Below are 20,234 nucleotides of genomic sequence, written 5' to 3' on the forward strand. Positions count from 1 at the left end.
ATCAGTGCTTCCGAAGTAGTTACAATACTGCAATTGAGGATGAGAATCCTGATCCATTCTAAGTGAATTCAGATACAGTGAAGGTATTTGCAATAAAGTATACTACAGGTTGGTTTTGGGATGAAGCTCCTCTGTAAATTTCATTAAGTAGGTGACTTTAGCATGTGAGGTAAGTGTTGCAAATATTGTTTTGCATGTCACAGTACATGAATGGAAACTGTGATATTTTTTCACTCCTTTCTAAATTTTCTTTTCAGCATGATTTAAGAAACAGAGGCCTATGACATGTATACATGGAAGTAGAATCTTAAGTCAAAACACTTTGGAACATAGAACCCTCAAGTTTTATATAAATACATAGTATGAATGTCTGAAGTTCCTCAAATTGAGGCTTTCATCTTGAAAACTATGCTTTATCAAAATAATGTTGATTGTAGCTCTATGGCTGAAGTAGAATTACTATCTGTGGAGTTCTACTGAGTGCTGTATAAGCAGGTAGATGGACTGGGAAAGAACCTATGCTGTTAGGAACTGCACCTCTCTATAAGCTGTTCCCATGCATTCTTGGCACATAAAGGGCATTTGTAGACCGAGTTCAGTTATTGCAGAACCTTTTATATAGTTCCTGTGTGTAGGAGGGGGAGTGAAAGCTAATAACTTCTTAATGAAGTAATCTTTTCTCTGACAGTTATTTTCCTGAAGTGCTTTTTGAACATTAAACTTAAATAGCCTTATAATAAGAAATGCAAACAGAGTGAGTAAATTGCTTTAATTTTCAGTAAGATTTCAGTTGCAAAGCTTGAAACATATGATATTAACTAGCCATGACTTAATGAAAAAGTGAGAGAAATTGCATCTTTTCTGATACGAAAATCAAACAGTAATAATGTTTTAAAACAGAAATAAACTCTTGTGCATTAATCCAGTGAGAGAGGTTATGCAGACCTTTTAAATTCAATTTGTATATATAAGTAAGTGTATCAATTCATTTGCGAGATACTCTATTACACGAAGCCCTCTAGTAACATGCTTCAGTACTTAGATCTGTTTCATATGAGATTTCCCAGTTAAGTAGTGCTCTACATATTTTTGGATTTCATGAAGATATACTCCTTTTTGTTATTTAAATATAAATAAATGGTTTACTGAGTTTTCCTTCCTACCTAAGCTTAATTGATGTAAGTCTCTGAAAGAAGTTAAGGTGTTTTTGTTAATGGAGTTTAAAAACTTAACTGCAGTTTCTGTGGAACTAACTGGAGTTTTTTCAAGTTTACACACATAATTAAAGAGATTTGGCTTAGCTTCATTGATCCATTCATGCAGTGCTTAAAAGTCACTGAAATATTTATGTGTTGCATCCAGTATGCTAAATATTATTATTTCATATGTAATTGTTTACTAATCTGTTTACCTTTTTCGTTTTTTAATAAAGACTCTGATAATGGAGATGTTAATTATGATTATGATCATGAGCTGTCTTTGGAAATGAAGCGCCAAAAGATTCAGAGAGAACTCATGAAATTGGAGCAGGAAAATATGGAGAAACGAGAGGATATAGTCATTAAAAAAGAGGTTTGTATTATGTCAATGTGAAATTAAAAATAAAAATTCAGGAGCCACTTCATAGCCTTCTAATTGTTTCCTGGAAAACTTAAGCTTCCTCGGCTACAAATGCACTATTGTATTACATAGTAGTAAATAACTGGTGCATGTGTATCTAAGTATGGGACTTGGATGTTATTTGTGAGAATCTGGTCAATCATCCAGCACCATAACCAAGTGTTCTGCTTTATGAAGTCTGCTATTAAATGAGTAGGGCAAACTTGAATGCTCACTGGGCACATATTGATTTTAAACTTTGAGTTATAGTTTTTGTGATGTATTACAGAGTGCATCATCTTATCTGCACCCATCCGTTTCCTGTCATCTTCCTTTTATGATGTTCTCTGAAAATGATAGTTAGTTTATTTGAGGTAGATGTGTACATGGTTAAGATCTCAGATGCAGGCTATTACTGAATTTATGTATTTGACCCATACAGTCAAGCTCTTGAGCATCAGTATCAGTTAATATATTCTTTTCCTCAAGATTTCTCCAGAGGTGGTTAGATCTAAATTATCGCCATCACCATCACCAAGAAAGTCTAGCAAATCTCCAAAACGAAGATCCAGTCCCAAATCATCTTCAGCTAGTAAGAAAGAGAAGAAAACATCTACCGTATCTTCCCCACTCCTGGATCAGCAGAGGTCAGTATGTAAATGCATCTTGCGAGAAAAGTGAGAGAACCACGCTAATTTTTTATTACTTGGCTTTTCATAAATAATATGGGTTTCATTATCCTTGCTTTCAGCACTTTTGATTCTGTAACCTCAGGGGAAGTTGTCTAAATAGTGCATTGTGAATCATCTTATGCAGAAAACTGTTACATTAATATGGCTGCCAGTTGATTAATTTCATGGTTTACAAGCAAACCTTTTCTCTCTGAATGTCCAGAATCTCTGAGAGGTGATGAGGAAATATAAACCATTAAAAAAGTGGGAAAGCAGTTTTATTTTGAGACACTGCAGCCTGTGAAGTAGCTTTTCTAGACTGAAGTGAAACTTTTGTAATTTGACTACCTGCACATTCTGTTGGTATTGCATATTGCTGTTCAAGAAATAATGTTTGACATATTGACATGGCAGGAAATTTTTCAGAATTCAGGAGGGGAAAGGAGGTGGGGGATGTGAAGGGGGGGGAAAACGCAAAGACAAGGTATGTGAAAATCACAGGAAGTTTGTACTGGGTACCTTGCCATGAAAAGTCAATCTCCAAAAACCTGTTTCTAAGTGATTGCTGGCTGCAGGACCTTTTGAATGACTACAGCACTTAGATAAGAAAGAAATTACAGTAGCAGAGTAAGCAGACACATCTGTATTTGCTAAGCAAAAATTCCCTTTAAAACAGGGACAAAACAATGTTATTTCTGCCATGAGAATGTACAGCATGGGGTAGTATGCTGCTGGCATTCACTATGCAGTAGTATCTAGTTCATAGGGTTTATGTCAGTGGTAGTTTATATGAAAAAATATATACCATTTCATATCATGGGATGCATAGTCAAAAATATTCTTTATCCTGTGTCAGGTAGTTAACGTTAAATTCAAGACATGAGTGGATAGGTCATTTTGTGTATGTGATTAGGGTTTTGCATTGCAGACGTGGGAGTCTAAACAGACAAGATGCTTCATTGAATTCTTGTTCTCTGATGTGTGCAGTTCATGCAAGGGCATTTTAACTTTGAAAACTGGTTCTGTCTGAACAGGAGCAATTCCCATTTTTGTTCCCTTGCTTCAGAAATAAAGGTTATAAGTGGAAGAGCTCAATGTGAATTTTTACCATCTACAGTCGCGTAGAGTTATTGAACACTAATGGAGTGGTGAATCCCATCCTAAAAGCCTCAAGGCCCTTTACATTATAACTTTCCTGCCAGCATCTGAGAAATCATTGTTTGAAGTAGTTGGCAGTCCTTCATTTTTCTTCCCCCTGTTAATCTGTCTATAGGAGTTCTAAAAGTAACCAGAGTAAAAAGAAAGGCCCCCGTACCCCTAGTCCTCCTCCTCCAGTACAAGAGGAAACTCCCCTGGGGAAGAAACACAAAGAAAAACATAAAGCAAAAGAGCGTTCAGAAGAAAAGACAAGGGAGGTGAAAGAAAGAGGCCGTGACTTTGAAAGGCATAAGGAGAAAAAAGAGAAGCAGAGGTAAGTTATGTTGCATTAGTAGCTTTTAACATTAATGTAACCTTGCTTATAAAGTTATCTTTCATAGAACACTGAATATTAAGGGATTTATACTTTGCCAACAACCTCTTTGGTACTCATTAAATATTTTAAGTGTGCTATATAGATGTATTGATGGACTAATTAACAAATTGGTAGGTTTTAATTATATAACTTAGTAAGTTTGTAAAATACCCTTTTGAAAGATCCATTACTTCTCAGGAATTGGACTTCCACCAGTGGAGCAATTAATTTGCCAAAATCTTTATCAAAGTATTCACTTGTCTCTTGCCTGCTCTTCTGAAATCTTAAAGCACTATTATCTTTCTAATTTGGCACTTGAAGGTTTAAACTCTACATAATATTCAGTAGGTTAAAAGTGTTTCTGAAGTAGTCAAAGAGTACTGTGATTTTAGAATTACTTTGCTTTTGCACATATATACATATGTGTGTGTATATATATAAAATGGTGGACTAATATGACTTACTTTCTGAAGCATGTGTGTCCATTTAAGTTGAAAAATACAAAATCTGCATTTTTAAGTCATGTATTCTCTTGATGAAAATGGGTTACATGTTCATGTTTACTTTGTATCTGGCATAACAAAGGAGTGGAAGACCAGTAGGTGTGTATTTTTAATTGATTAAATAAATTATATCACACTTAGTTTAGACTATGTTATTTCCCTCATGCTTGTACATTCCCATTGCTGGAAGGAGTTCATAAGCAGTAGAAAAGAACATTCTAGGTAGTGCTGGAAGGATCAAGAGGGTACTTGGCTCATTATTGTACTATAATCAGGTATTGTTGTGGGGACTGCAGCTTTTTATTTCAGTGCTGCTTTTTTGTCTTTTTTTTTGTCGAAATAATAAAAATTAGGAAAGATTCATCAAGTCTTCATCATGTACAGTAAGTGAAATAGTTGAGGGTTCTGACAGATGCCTTTGATTCATTTGCAACTGTGATTAGTGTTTGAAAATGTCTGTGATCTTGAGGCTTCCTAAATAAAGTTATGATATTACACATTTTTTTTTAATAGAGTAGCAAGATAATTCTACATGGATAGGAATTCTGTTTCATGGACACATGAAATACTGGGTATGAGAATACAATTTTGGATTTACTGTATTCTAGTTTTGTATTTTACAGTTTAGTAATTAGCAAGAAATTCAGTGCATGTCTTGCATTCTTGAGTTTTTCTAGATTAAGGTAATCTCATATGTAGAATTATGGGTGGAATATATGTTTCTGTAAGATTGTTCTTGATCTTGTAAGCACAGGTTCTGTCTTGGGGTTGTAGTAATGCCATATTATACCTGTTAAACAAGCTGCTGTTTATGTTTCCCAGGGATGCCTCTGAAAGCTCCCATAGACAGAAGCGTTCTCCAAGTCCTGCAGATCATTCTGGCAGTAATTCTTCCCCTTCCAGGGAGTATTCACCACCTGCTTCAAGGCGAAGACAAACCTCCCGAGCTCCAGCCAAGTCAGCCACTCACAAGCATAACTTCTCACCGTCTCGCAGGTGGGAGGTCAATTGCACGGGTTTTGTTTCCAGGAATAGTTGTAGTTTAGAAACTTCCTCTGTTGATTTGTGTGTATGTTGTGAATATGTGTGTGCCTCAAACACCTGAACTCTGAGTATTTCGAGTGTTTTTTTTTTTTTTGCCAAGTTACTACACTGAGAATACCTGTGTTGTCAAGAATACAAGTCATGGTGCAAGCTTCCATTTATCACTCCCTCTCATATGTTTTGGCTTCAGGTGGAACTTCAAAAGTCCGATATGAGACATAGCCTGTGAACTTTTTATTTCTCACCTTCCCCTTTCTTAAAAAGTAGAAAATGTGAGAAGTCTTCCATCTTGGAGATGAGGAAGGAGCAGAGTTTCTCTGCTCCAAAATGAGTAAGGTGATACACAGATCCTGGCTCTACACATCTTTCCTGAAAAGCAAACACAATTGGCTAAATGGTACAGTACGAGGACAATTTCAGAGACCCTTTTTGCAGGAAGCTTCAGGGAAATGATCATCCTGCCAGTTCTAGGGGCCTTGGAAAAAAATCTTTTACCACCCGTTAAAGAGGAAGGAGGAGACTTCTTATTTTGTTCTGAAGGAGTCTGTAAGCTCAGGTTTAGAATGGCACTGCTAAATACTACTGCAGTCCTACGTTTGTATAATGGAGAGGAAAGCATCCTTATTTTCAGCACTTCTGTTGAAGGGTGGGAGGAAGACACCAGATGTCATATGTATCTGCATGCTGATAAAACAAGCAAAATACACCCATCCATTCAGAAATTCTAAGAGTTGTAAGCAAGCTCTTTGGCTGCTGTGGTGACTCAGTTCAGCTGAACAATGTTGTATTGTTTTAATCTAGATGTCACTGATGGACATTTTCTTTAAATTAAATTGTGTATAGGGAAGGGAGTAAAGCAGCCTGTTCTGCCTGCAGCCAGCAGTAGTAAGGAAACTGAAAAATACCTTTGCAGCACCCTTTTCTCAATGTTTTTGTTTTTGTTTTTTTTTTTTTTTTTCTAATCTACTCTGTATTTTACTCACTAGCACCTGCTTGGGGGTTCTGTGCAGATGTATCAAGTGTGTGGAAAGGAACATTAAGCAGGGAAGATAAATGGGCCTTTTTCTAGAAGCATGGAAGGATATTTTAAATGTTTTGTCTCCAAACCATTGATAACCTCCCATGCAAGCCAATTTTGGTGACCCCATGTTTCATGATAATGGTTTCATGGGGAAAAGTAAATGTAGTCTTAGTTTAAAGATGGTAAGTCATGGAATTATATTGTATTCTGTCAGCCATTTCTGACCTTGGCAGAATTTTACTTCGAGTGCTTTGGAAATTTTGCTACAAATTCCAGGCCGTCTGTTTCATCTGTATGTGACAGTGTCACATACAAATTGTCATTTTAAAGGCTGGGATGTTGCAGAAGATTGCAGAAGTACTGCTGCCTTTGATAAAGTAGTCCCTCATTTGTGAATCACCCAAAACTGAGAGCTTCATCTGGATGATCTGGATGTTTATTTGAAGTCACCGACACTATGTATGGAAGTTCAAAAGTGGGAACTAAACCACTTAAGTGGGATTTTTGAATATGGATTTTCCATGTGTGTTTTTTCTGACTCCTGCTTTTCTCTTTGGAATCTCTGGAATTTTGTGAAGCAGAAGGGAGTCGGAGTTAAGGGTAATGCATATTTCATGTAAAAACATACTTGCAAATCACTTTGATGCTGATAAGGGAAAAATACCCTCACTACTGAGCTCAAGGGTTTGAAATGTGTGTCCACATTAGACTCTGTATGGATAATGTATTACAAGGAAATTTGTATTACAAGGAAATACTGTTGTGTAAATGATTTTTAGTTGAGTGAAGGGATTCTGAAAGTGAGAGACGCTTTATCTGCATTTTCTTATCCTATTAGCTATGAATTTTCCTTGTTTGCGTAAATATTCATGTTTGCTAAAACCTTGAAGTAGACATGTATATGGGTTTTCTGGATCAAGGCCTAAATTGTTTAAAGAGCAATGCTTATAAGAAAAGAAAGAAGTTAAAAATGCACAAGAAGGTGACACTGATTCTTTTATAAAGAATTGAATGCTGTTGGAAACAAAAGAAAAAGAATTCCCCTTAGGTAACACTGTGTAAAATGTTAACTGCCTAATTTTACCATGAATTTCAGAAAGCATTATATATTGAAGAAAAAAATTGTTCTTGGTTTGGGAGTGGGGGAGAAAATAACTTTCTTTTCTGACTCCTCTCTCCCTTCCCCCAGGAGGTAGTTGTGTAATATAATTTTGATTGAACAGCTTGTTCCTGGATAAATAAACTATTGCCATTTAAAGAAAGCGTAATTTGAAAGGGTATTCTTGGTACCCTTAAGGGAAAACTAGTTGGTGTTTTATAGAAAGAGCACTTTCAGCAGACAAAGAGCAGAGAATACACAAATTGTTTTAATCACTCTTCTTGGAGGGCATAGTAAAAACTTTTCAAATCAGGTTATTACATGTGTGCCTGTTCTAACTCTTTATTTGCAGATCTGCTTCCCCATCAGGTCAGCATCATTCTCCCATATCCTCCAGACATCACTCCTCTTCATCGCAGTCAGGCTCTTCTGTTCAAAGACATTCTCCTTCCCCACACCGCAAAAGAACTCCTTCTCCATCCTATCAAAGGACAGCTTCCCCACCTGCAAGGCGATCATCTTCTCCATATCCCCCACATTCTTCCTCTTCTCCTCAGAGGAAGCGAAGTCCTTCGAGACACAGATCTCCTGGAAGAGAGAAGGGAAGACATGATCGTGATCGGACTTCACAGTCTCATGACAGGCGCCACGAAAGGCGGGATGGTATGAATAAAAAATAACACTTCAGAATAATTTTTATTTCTTTGCAAATTGGATTTTGAAACTTAATTGTCAAGCTGTGGTATCTGTCCCAGTGGCTTGGGGGTGAAGAAAATATGGGCTGTGTTATTGTTCCTGTGCTGGTGGTGCTGTCTTCAGGGACTGTGTTCCTCAAAGGACTGCCTTATATAGGCTGAGCTAATTGTAAAGATCCTGTAGGCATTTGTCTAGGTGTTTCTTGTGTGATGACGTGGTGGTGTCAGTAGGTAAGTGAGCTTCTCTTAGTATCAGGCATGTACTAGTGGATTAGCTGAATGACATCAGGATACTTGGGAGTGAATACTGCTCTTTGTGAGGTTCCCCAATGCTAATCCAGTCCTCACTGATTGCTCTGTTGTCCTTTTAATTGACATTAAGTGAGGTGTGTGCAAAGAAACAGTCATTCCCTCTGGAAATCTGTAAAGCTGTCTGAGTAATTTGTGATGAGCAAACATGCTGTTTCACTCAAGAGACAGCTTTCAAAGAGTACATATATCAGCTTTTTGTTGGAGTGGTTGTAATGCTGCAGCAGTAACATTATAAATATGTAATTAAAAAAGAAAAAGGCTTTGGCAGGGCACTGAGGCCTTAAAAGCAAGTGGTCTAAATATAGCTTAAATTTCCTGAAAATATATGTGTATGGATTAAAATTGAATCTATGATTGGAGGAAAAAAATGATCCTACTTTAAAAGTATTGAAGTGTGTTTGCTCTAATACATTTGAAGTTTATTTTTATTACACTTACTGTCTTTTGAATAGGTAAATATTTGTAAAGTACAGATTCAAATTCACAAAAAGATCTTTAGAGCTTACTGAATGTATAGGTAAATACTCAACATGATCTTCTCCTTTTTACATATTAGTTTTGAGTTGCTGTATGTCAGAAGTGTGTTTTGACAGTATTATTTGTGTGCTTAACTTTTGCTTGCTTTGATTTGATGTATAACTTTTAAAAAAAAATAATAATTTTACAGAAGCTAGAGGAAAAAGGGAAAAAGAAAGAGAATCAAGAGATGATCGTGATTATGACCAGGAGCAGAGTACCTCCAGAGATCACAGGGATGACAGAGAGTCCCGTGATGGAAGAGATCGAAGGGAGACAAGAGACAACAGAGATCGGAGGGAGACGAGGGAATCCAGAGATACTCGAGACTCCAGAGATACAAGGGATTATAGCAGAGATACTAAAGATAGTCGTGATCAGAGAGACTCGCGCTCCACACGGGATTCCCATGACTACAGAGACAGAGAGAGTCGTGATGCCCATAAAAAGGATGACCAGTATCAGGAGGACTTGCGCAGCTACGGGAGATCGCATGGCAGAGAGGATAGCTCTCGGGCCGAAACAAGGAATGATTCCAGAAGTGACTCCAGAAATGAGAGCAGAAGTGATAGAACTGGCAGAAGTCGAGGCAGAGGTCCGGAATTATCTGACAAGGGTATTGCATTATTTAAAAAACTAATAAGTATCCTTAGAGTTGGAGATTAAATATTGACATTCATACTACTTTGTTTGATATTTGATAAGGAGGTGCTGCCAAATAGCTCATGCTTTTAAAGCTATGTTCAATGCTATTGTCATTAAATTAGAACAATTGCTTAAATTTATAGGACTTACGTGTTCTCCATTCTTTAAAGTAGCATAGCATTGGTATTCTGCCATCCAGTTTTAAAACAAACCCTAACCTTTACACCACTCTAATTCTGCAGCCCTAGGTTTTTCCATGCGCTGCAAATACAAGTAAGGAGCATCTACAAGAAAGCTGGAGAGAGACTTTTTACAAGAACATGTAGGGATATGACAAGGGGGAATGGCTTTAAACTGAAAGAGGGTGGATTTAGATTAGCTATAAGCAAGAAATTGTTCATTGCAAGGGTGGTGAGGCACTGGAACAGGCTGCCCAGAAAAGCTGTGGCTGCCCCGTCCCTGGCAGTGTTCAAGGCTAGGCTGGATGGAGCTTTGAGCAACCTGGTCAAGTGGAAAGTGTGCCTTCCAATGGCAGGGGAGTTGGAAGTAGATGATCTTTAAGGTCACTTCCAACCCAAACCATTCTATGATTCTGTGTTTCTGTGTGTAGTTGAAGATTCATAGGGGGCAGTATGTTTCAAAGTACTGGGCAGCAGGTTTTTGGTGTTCTCTGAAAATCAACTGCATGTCATAGGTACTTGAAAACCACCTTTCACAGCTTTCCCTGCCCTGCCATTCTGTCCCTTCTTGACTGACCAAAAAAAAAAAAAAAAAAAAGGGATTTTAACCTGTGGTAATATTTTTGAAAGGCTGATGAACCTCGTGGAACAGCTTCTCTTTTAACCATCTATAGAAAATATATTTTCGCTTTCTCAGGTTTATTGTGGCAGGGAAATGCCATACAATTTTTACAAGAGAAATTACCTCTACTTTTCCTGCTTATTATTGCTGCACAGTGTATAAGCTTACATGCTACTCAGAACAAATGTGACCTGGCTTTTGGACTGTTCTATTTCTAGCCAGGAGATCTATGCTATGACCAGGGCATGGTGATTTAAAAAAAATCTTGATTTTTGGAGTTTGAAAATAATAACTTTACAATTAAAACATGTAAAATGGGAGTTGTTGGTTAAATAGAGTTTGGCACTACAATTTCTATTTCCATGAGCAATTGATTCAAGTTTATTAAAAGTTACTACTTTAATTGGTGTAAGTATCAGTGGTTTTCCTTACATGTGGAAACTGATCTCTTATATTGCTACATCTATTAGGAAGTCGTGGAACTAGAGGATCCCAGGCTGATGGTCACAGCAGTAGTGGAACCTACCATGACAGCTGGGACTCAAGGAGTAGCTACCCTGACCGGGATCGCTATGACAGTCGAGAACAAGCAAGGGATTCCTCTTTTGAAAGAAGACATGGTGAACGGGACAGGCGTGACAATAGAGAAAGAGGTATTTCCATGAGTACTTCTACACTTACGTATGTAATCAAATGTATGTGTATGAATGTGTGTGTTTCTGGCTCCCTCCTTATTCTTCCTTGTTCTGCCCCCACACCATTAATTCATAAATAACTCGACACCGCACACTGACACTGGTCTTGTCCTTAAGTTAACTTATGTAGTAAGATCACTCATTGGCAGTGTATGTATGAATGCTATAGCCTTTCTCCCTCCCTATAACTAGATGTTGGCACCTTCTGTTTTTATTCATCCATATAGTCTTTAAACAAACTAAACTTCTTCAAGAGATTTCATTGTACAACTTCAGTGTGAAACATCTTTTCCTCTTCTTTGCCTCCACCTCCACTTCATATGCACACACATATAAGCTTGGAGTCATAATTGCATTTAATTACTTCTGCACCTGAAAGAGTGCTGTGTCTTTAAGGAACTTAGTCCCAGCTTTTACTCACCAGTTAAGAGAACAGGACGCGTCAGGGAAATGGAAGTAGCATGGAACTGAAAAGAGGAGCTGTTAAGAATAAGTGTGAAATTACAGTGTTTTTTTCTATCTTGAGTTTTGATTTGGAAGTGATAGATACGCTCTAGCTGTTGCTTAACTTAATTTTTACAAAGGGATGTTTTGTAATATCAGGGGGTGCTTTTTGGCCTATTGAAATGTATCTGTTGTTGCTTGTTCTTGTGGAAAGTTCTGCCTTAGATTCTCTCTCGTCTTCAAGGCAGGATTTCAACAGACCTAATCTCTAGGTTTCCTTTTTCTTGTTAGCTGAAAAATCCTGCAGTCTGAATGTGTCCTGGGGGTTGGCTTTTGCAGAGTAGCTTTCATATCTTCACCTTCCCACCCAAGAAAATCCTAGATATAATGTAATTTATGCTCCTCATATCATTATGAGTTCATAAATTATTCAGAATTAAATCCCAGTCAACAGAAAAAAACACCTTCAAAGAAAATACATGTAATCACAGTAAAATAAATTTATAGAAGGAAAGTTGCTTTGAATGGGTTCTATTTCCCTTTTAGGAGAAAAATGTAAAGAGTTGAATGGAGATAAAATTTATTGTTTTCTTACTTGAAAAATTGATATCATTTTTTGTGGTAGTAAATCCTCCTCAGAGTTATAATTCAAGACACAGTTTCCATAATTAGACCACAGTCTTAATGTTTGTCATTCAGAGAAGAATTGAGATAGATTTTGGTTGCTATTTGATTCTGTAATATGTAAGGAATCATTTTAGTCAGATTTTAAAATGCAAGCTTGCACATTTGAGCTGCCTTTATTCAACTACGGCCAGTAAGTTGGATGTTCCAAACAACCACTGGAGCAGCACTTCAAAAAATGAAGTCAGGTACGAAGTGCTCAATATCCACATTTAATTGTCTAATAAACTTCCAGTGTCTTGATTCATGTAAGATTTTCATGTGGATGCTTTGTCACCAAAACTGACATAATAGATAAAAGTTACAGAACTTCTGGATAAAATCTAACACTTAGTATGCACAGTAAATCATAGTATTATAGGCACCATAGAAAGAATGTGAAATGTGTTCACGGAACCAATTGCATGGATTGATGATTTACCTTTCACAGAAATAAGTGTTACATCCATGGCAGAAATGTTACTCAAGTTTGTTTTTAATTTTATCTGGTAACAGGAGAGCAGTAAGTCGTTGTTAATTTGCTCAGAAATGAAAATTGATTAAACCGATGAAAATGCACATATTATTGATTTGGTCTTGTTCAAATTCTGCCTGCTTGCCCCTGGTGGATGTTGTCTCAATTTACAGCAAAGTGCACTCTTGGTCTCAGAGTAATGGACCGAAAAATACCAACTTCTATTCATACTATTTTTTGCTCTTTTTTATAGTGCTTTTAATATGTATTGTGGAAAAATAGTTTTATTGATATGTTGTAGTTCAAATACTATTTACAGCAGAATAGAAATTGTTATGAAGTGGTCAAAATTTATAGAAATATATGTAAAAAAATCTGAAACATAATTAACAAAGTGCAGTGAAGTCTGTGGAAAGTAAATAAATCAGGCTTCTCACCTTCTTAATCAGTTATTTTCTATGTAAGTTTAGTTTTCTCCCTGACTCTAATCTACTGATCAAGCTTCTAAAACTTTAGGACTCTGTAGTGAATACATATGAAAATTTCCAGCAGTTCTGCTTCCCCTATCTCATCCTCGCCTCTCCCTTTCCTGTGGGTTTGGTTGTGTATTTCTGGGGAGAGATCTTTTCTGTGATGAGACAGGCCAGAATTTCTTAGTTGGCAGTAACTTACTGCGTATTATGAACAGTGTGAATTCTTGTAAAGGCTGTGACTCTTAACAGGCTTAGGAAGTAAAATTTTCATATAGAAGCCTTAGCATTGCATATCAATGTCATTCAGAGCTTTTTAAGATCTTATACCAGATTTTGAATCACTGAGCAATGCAATAGTAATAGCTAGGCTGTGAGGTGTATACTTGCCTTTTGAAGCCATTCAGAAAAATCTAGTAGAAAATAAAAATTTTGTAGTAGTTTTTTGGCTAAAATAAGGAATGCCTATTAAATACTGAAAAGCCTTTTAAATATTGAAAAAAAATCTTTCAAAATTGGTACTGTTTTTTGTTTTCTTCCCTCCCCAAGAAAAATTTCCATGTTTCTGCAGGGAGTTACTTTTCATTTAAGGCAAACCAGTATCTAAATTGTCAAAAGCTGTTGGGATTTTATTAGTGTAGTGGAAGCAGTTTATGTCCAGTTAGCACTTGGTGATCGAACTCACTTTTCTTCACAGATCAGAGAGCAAGCTCACCAGTACGACATCAAGGACGAAGTGATGACCTTGAGCGGGATGATAGAAGAGAAGAGCGAAGGGGAGATCGGTCTGATGACAGGAGAGAGGAAAGGGCCCGGGAGAGGGAGAGAGAAAGGGAGCGGGACCGAGAGAGGGAAAGGGAAAGAGATAGGGAAAGAGAAAGGGAGAAGGAAAGAGAGTTGGAGCGAGATCGTGCTCGGGAACGGGAGAGGGAAAGAGAGCGGGACAAAGACAGAGACCGGGAGCGGGACCGAGACAGGGACCATGACAGGGAAAGGGAACGAGAGCGGGAGAGGGAGAAGGAACGAGAGCGAGAGCGGGAGGAACGAGAAAGGGAGCGGGAGCGAGAAAGAGATCGTGAGCGGGAACGAGAAAGGGACAGAGGTCGAGACAGGGATAAAGAAAGAGACCGCCAGAGAGACTGGGATGACAAAGAAAAAGGAAGGGAAGACCGCAGGGATAAGAGAGAAGATATCCGAGAAGAAAGAAGCTCAAGAGATGTCCATGAGGAGAGAAAATCGAAGTGAGTAGATCTGAATGTCACTTTGGTCTCAGAAGAAAAAAAAAAAGGCAGTCTGTTACTGCTGATTTCAGTATGTTAGTAAGCAAGGGCGTATCATAAGGGAGAAGACAGCCTGCTTATGTAGAGGCCTAGTCTGGCACCATTTCTACCCTGCATCTGTGTGGCGCACACTGGTGACCCCGAAGTCAGTACTATGGTGATGAAATTAATCCAATGTTTTGTTAGTAGACAGTTGTGGAACTACTCAGGAGCTAGCAATTGAGTCAGACAATGTCATTTTCATTTCTAAGTATACTTGATTGGCCTTTCCTTTAATAAATGCAGGCATTCTTGGAAACGTAATAGCAGTCTGTGGTACCTTTGAACCCTGGAAAGTCAGATAGCAGCTAACAAGGTCAGGGTTCATGACTTATTTGTTAAATTTCTGTGGAACATGCATTACCCTTTGCACTAAATTTTCAATCCCAGAAGGCTACCAGTGAAGGCATGAACAATATCCTGAGTGAATGTGTGGTGCCTCTTTTAAGTGCGTAGCACTGATGCACTTTTTTTCTTCCTTTTCTCTTTTCATTTAATACAATAAAATTCTCACTGCTTTGTCAATACTGGTCAAAGCAGTGTTGCCCTGAGTGGTTGCTTTGTTTGGAAGTTATGAGTAGTTTTTGCGTGAGGGAATTGTGGATTCCTATAAATCGGCATGGGCTCCCCCAGTCCCCAGCAAGCATCTAAGTGGGGGTTTAGCTGCCAGCTGGGGGCAATGCACTGCAAGGGTCATTGCCACAAAGAAAAAATTATCTTAATAATCTTTGATAACTTTTTGCTAAAAAGATAGTCATCTGAAGTGTTTGTGTTTTAGTTTAAGGTATCTTACAGTATGGTCAGAAAACTGATCATGCTTGCAGTTTTGGAATAACAACTTCAAAAACTACAGAACTCCTGGCATCCTTAGCTGTGTTGTCTTCTGTATGAGTTGCTTAGACTTCAGGGATTGTATTGATTACTCAGTGAATGACTGTTTTCTTTAAAGAATCCTGAAGTATTTTGACTCTACATGTTTCTTGTGCAGGAAGCGTCACAGAAATGAAAGCAGTCCAAGTCCTCGTCAGTCACCCAAACGTCGTCGTGAGCACTCTCCCGATAGTGATAATTACAACAGTGGAGATGATAAAAGTAAGTAGGAGCAGGCTGCCTCTGCAGCTGGATCCAGGTTGCCCTCTGCTTATGGAAAATAACTTGCAATCTTAAATAGACAAAACATGGGGAAAGCTTTTGTATGTGTCCTCTTCCCCATATTTTTATGACTATTCTTCTTAATCTGTACATTTGTTTCATACTAATTTTGTCACTATATGTTATGTCTGCCAGGTGATAGTGACTTCCACATCGTTTGTTTAAGATGCATGTTTACCAAAATGGAAAGAAGCCTGCTGCTACTGCAGCAGTTGAAAAACTTTAGAAATGTAGCTGAAATAATGGATTGTATGTTTTAATTTACACTTTTTTTCATGTACAAGATGCCAAATGTTCACATGTTCTCCTTCCTAAACAATACAGTGCATCCTTTTTCCCATTTTGTAGATGAAAAGCACAGACTTCTGAGCCAGGTTGTGCGGCCCCAGGATTCCCGGTCACTGAGCCCATCTCATATTTCAGAAGAGCGTCAGAGTCGGTGGAAAGAAGAAGAGCGAAAATCAGACAGAAAGGAAAGTTCCCGGCGTTATGAAGAGCCAGAGTTTAAAGAGAGGGTTTCTTCAACAGATAAGCAAAGAGAGCAGCCAGACGTTTCAGAAGGCTCCCGGTCCAGGGTTCAGGAAAATCTTGGACACCGTCCTTCTGAAGAAAGAGATGCTTCTGATAGAATGCATGATGACAGCAAGAAGAAGTCTAAGGTACAGAAAAAGGCCACAAAGAAGAAGAAAGATGATGACAGTGGGGTGGAACGGTATGCTAATGAGTCAACGACTGAGGAAAGCCAGGTCTTTTCACCCAAGAAAGGTCAAAAAAAGAAAAATGTAGAGAAAAAGCGGAAGAGATCAAAGGGTGATTCTGAAGTTTCTGATGAAGAGATTGTTCCACATCATAAAAAGAAGAAAGGCCCAAGAACCCCCCCTGTAACAAAAGAAGAATTGGTTGAAGCACCACCTGAGAAAGCTGTGGCAGAAGTCCCCCAAAAAAGAGAAGATACAACATTCAGTGACTGGTCAGATGAAGATGTTCCTGAACGTGGTGACATTGTTGTTCCAGAAAGAAGCACTGAGGATTCCCATAGAAAAAGTCACAGGACAAGAGGAGAAAAGGTTGAAGCCCCTCATGTTACTATAGAGGATGGACCACACCGTAAACCTGTGGATCAGAAGCGTAGCAGCAGCCTTGGTAGCAATAGGAGCCATGCCTCAAGCAGACTTAGATCTCCTTCCAATGAGTCAGCTCATCGCAGTGGAGATGACCAGACTGGACGGAAGAGAATCCTGCACAGTAGCTCTAGAGACAGGGATAGGGACAGGGACAGAGAAAAGAAAAGCTTAGAAATCACTGGGGAACGGAAATCAAGAATTGATCAGTTGAAAAGAGGGGAACCCAGTCGCAGCACATCTTCAGGTAACGGCATACATTTCATGAGACTGACCTACAGTTTCATATAGAAGTCTGAAGGCAAAAATCCCAATTCATTCTTGGCTGTATGCTCTTTTCATTTCTAATTAGTGTGAAGGGAGAGGGGGGGATGCTCTCTGCAATTCATTGTAAAGCTAGAGTGAATTAAGATTCCTGCAAGTGTTACCATATTTGAAAAGCTGATCCTTAGCGGGCAGGATTATCACTTTGTTTATACAAGAACAGTCAGATTCAGTTCTACTGTCTGGGGAGTAAAGTAATTTATAGGACAAAAAAAAAAACAACCTTGTAGAAGGAGAAAATGCTTGTGCTAGAACTATTGAGATAGTTCTATCATCCAAATAATGTTCTTAAACTCATCATTAACATTTTGATAGGGAAATTCTGAAATCTATGCAAAATGAGGTAGATACCTTCTTCCTAAAGCACTTTGGCTCTCTGTTCTCCTCATGGTTACATGCCTGAAATGATTTTTCTGAATTTATCATTTGCTAGCCAAATTATTTCTAGCTTTTAGAAGATACATTTTGCATTTTTCTTTGCATCTGTTTCTGAGTTAAAATGATGTACCTTTGGTTTGGCTTCTGTTATAGTGGAAAGTAGCCATTAAAAATCTTTTGCATGAGTGGGATAAATTTCTTATATTTCTAAGTAAGGTTAAAGGTATAGGCAACCTGAAAACATTATTTATTTTAAGATAATGCATTTGAGAAGTACATTTTCATACCTGAATCTTTAAAATGCTTTGGTCTAGTAAAATGGTATTGCGTTTATGTGCTGCAGTCACCATATGTATTTAAAATATTTTATTCAGATCGTCAAGATTCGAGAAGCCACAGTTCAAGAAGAAGTTCTCCTGAATCAGATCGTCAAGTCCATTCCAGATCTGGGTCATTTGATAGCAGGGAAAGGCTTCAGGACCGAGATCGACATGAACATGATCGAGAGCGAGAGAGAGAGAGGAGAGAGGGAAGACAGAGAGACTGGGACCGAGATGTTGACAAAGACTGGCCGAGGAGCAGGGAACGAGAGAGGCTCCGAGAACGAGAGAGGGAAAGGGAGAGAGAGAAGCGACGGGAGCTGGACAGAGAGAGAGACAGACAGCTGCCTGATGCTGCTGAAAGAGAGAGAGACAGAACTCTTGACATCTCCTCTCAAAAAGAATCAACAAAACACAGTGAAATGAAACTGGACAGAGATCACGAAAAGGAATTTGATGGTGTTTGTCGGGATTCAGTGGCTTCAGAGAAGGAAAGAACAGACAAAGATTTAGGACCTTTACCAGGTTTTGAAGATGGAAATGAGGCCGAAAAGGTGGAGAGTTTAGAAGGTGAGATATTCTGTGAAATTGCTTCGAATGACAAATATTTTATTCTTGCCTTTTTAACATAGTGCTGAATTGACCTGTAGTAGATTAAGGTTTGTTGAAAGGTTTGTTAGCTCTCACTTCTTTGCTGTGGAAGCTGGCAAAATAAGAGAGAAACCTGATGAGCATCTTCTTTAGTGTTAGTTGTGTATATTTGTTAATTTTTAAAGAAGTCTTGAGGGAAAGAAACATAAATGATGTGAGGTATAATTTCGTTAAGGTGTAATGTTTCTGAATAGGCAGTTTTTGAAGGGTAACACCAACATTTGATTGCCTTGTTATATCATTATAAGATATGTTTCTTAGTGTGAAAGTGACAGGTAATGCGTGAAAAATAATTAGTGTTGACTTGGAACTGTTCTTTAGGGTTTTTTTCTGCAGTGCAATTATCATAGAAATGACTGTCTGATTAGTAGGTGAAACATATGTATGGCTTCGTACAACAGTCCAGAAATGGCTTTCCTGAGGTAGTGGTATTAAATGCGGCTTCAGTTTTCTGGCGCTAATGATACTGGGGAAAGCATACTTGGAATTAATAATTAAATTAAGGGGCAAACAATGACAAACTCTTAAGAGTTTTCCACATGGCTTAGACAGCTTGACATCTGCAATCTGTATTAACAGCATAAACAAAGAAAGAGTGTAATCCAGGGTAACTGGTGTCCATTACTGTTATGTTCAGTAAGTTGAGGATTTTGGTGATTGCAGGAGTTTTCTTCTTCAAAGTCTGTTGGAGGAAAAAAAGGCATTGTCAAATTTGGAATTTTTGGATGTTTGGGGTGGTAAGACCTGAAGTCCATAGTCTTAGAAAGAGAAACAAATTAATTAAGCCTTTGTAATTTGACACAAGATAACAGGACATTGTCTCATCATATTTGCATTCTTAATAAGAATTATCTGTAGTGTTCATTGTTAATTTGGGCAGTTAAATCAAATGTTGTCTGGAGAGAATGATGAGGAATATTTATTACTTACTATATCTCCTGATATACCTGATCTCCAGATATACCTGATCATAGAATCATAGAATACTTCGGGTTGGAAAAGACCTTAAGATCATCAAGTTCCAACTCCCCTGCCATGGACAGGGACACTTCACACTAAACCATATCACCCAAGGCCTCGTCCAACCTGGTCTTGAACACTGCCAGGGATGGAACATTCACAACCTCCCTGGGCAACCTATTCCAGTGCCTCACCCCCCTAACAGGAAGGAATTTCCTCCTTATATCCAATCTAAACTTCCCCTGTTTAAGTTTTAACCCGTTACCCCTTGTCCTGTCACTACAGTCCCTAATGAAGAGTCCATCTCCAGCATCCCTATGGGCCCCCTTCAGATACTGGAAGGCTGCTATGAGGTCCCCATGCAGCCTTCTCTTCTCCAGACTCAACAGCCCCAACTTTCTCAGTCTATCTTCATACAGGAGGTGCTCCAGTCCCCTGATCATCCTTGTGGCCCTCCTCTGGACTTGTTCCAACAGTTCCATGTCCTTTTTATGTTGAGGACACCAGAACTGCACACAATACTCCAGGTCAGGTCTCACAGGAGCAGAGTAGAGGGGCAGGATCACCTCCTTTGAGCTGCTGGTCACGCTCCTTTTGATGCAGCCCAGGATACGTTTGGCTTTCTGGGCTGCGAGCACACACTGAAGCCTGCTCATGTTCAGTTTCTCATCAACCAACACCCCCAAGTCCTTCTCCACAGGGCTGCTCTGAATCTCTTCTCTGCCCAACCTGTAGCTGTGCCTGGGATGCCCTCTGGATGGCATTCCTTCCCTCCAGCGTATCAACCGAACCACACAGCTTGGTGTCATCAGCAAACTTGCTGAGGGCGCACTCAACCCCACT

General features: G+C 38.6%; 1 protein-coding gene across 3 annotated transcripts in view; it reads left to right on the plus strand.

Annotated features, from left to right (window-relative positions):
* The window catches only part of ZC3H13 (zinc finger CCCH-type containing 13), a 46,577-nt gene that overhangs the window by 19,605 nt on the left and 6,738 nt on the right, over positions 1-20,234 (plus strand). For all 3 annotated transcript variants that reach the window (XM_057426935.1, XM_057426937.1, XM_057426936.1), the window contains exons 6-16: positions 1,433-1,572; positions 2,089-2,246; positions 3,544-3,741; positions 5,109-5,282; positions 7,803-8,113; positions 9,125-9,589; positions 10,890-11,072; positions 13,864-14,407; positions 15,474-15,577; positions 15,986-17,005; positions 17,835-18,350. In XM_057426935.1, coding sequence (XP_057282918.1) covers positions 1,433-1,572; positions 2,089-2,246; positions 3,544-3,741; positions 5,109-5,282; positions 7,803-8,113; positions 9,125-9,589; positions 10,890-11,072; positions 13,864-14,407; positions 15,474-15,577; positions 15,986-17,005; positions 17,835-18,350 — 3,813 coding nt within the window. The remainder of the gene's footprint in view (positions 1-1,432; positions 1,573-2,088; positions 2,247-3,543; positions 3,742-5,108; positions 5,283-7,802; positions 8,114-9,124; positions 9,590-10,889; positions 11,073-13,863; positions 14,408-15,473; positions 15,578-15,985; positions 17,006-17,834; positions 18,351-20,234) is intronic.

The sequence above is a fragment of the Pezoporus wallicus genome, unplaced genomic scaffold, assembly GCF_028554395.1.
Source record: "Pezoporus wallicus isolate ANWC-B61680 ecotype Strahan unplaced genomic scaffold, APGP_CSIRO_Pwel_v1 contig_7113, whole genome shotgun sequence".
In the NCBI taxonomy this organism is placed as follows: Eukaryota; Metazoa; Chordata; class Aves; order Psittaciformes; family Psittacidae; genus Pezoporus; species Pezoporus wallicus.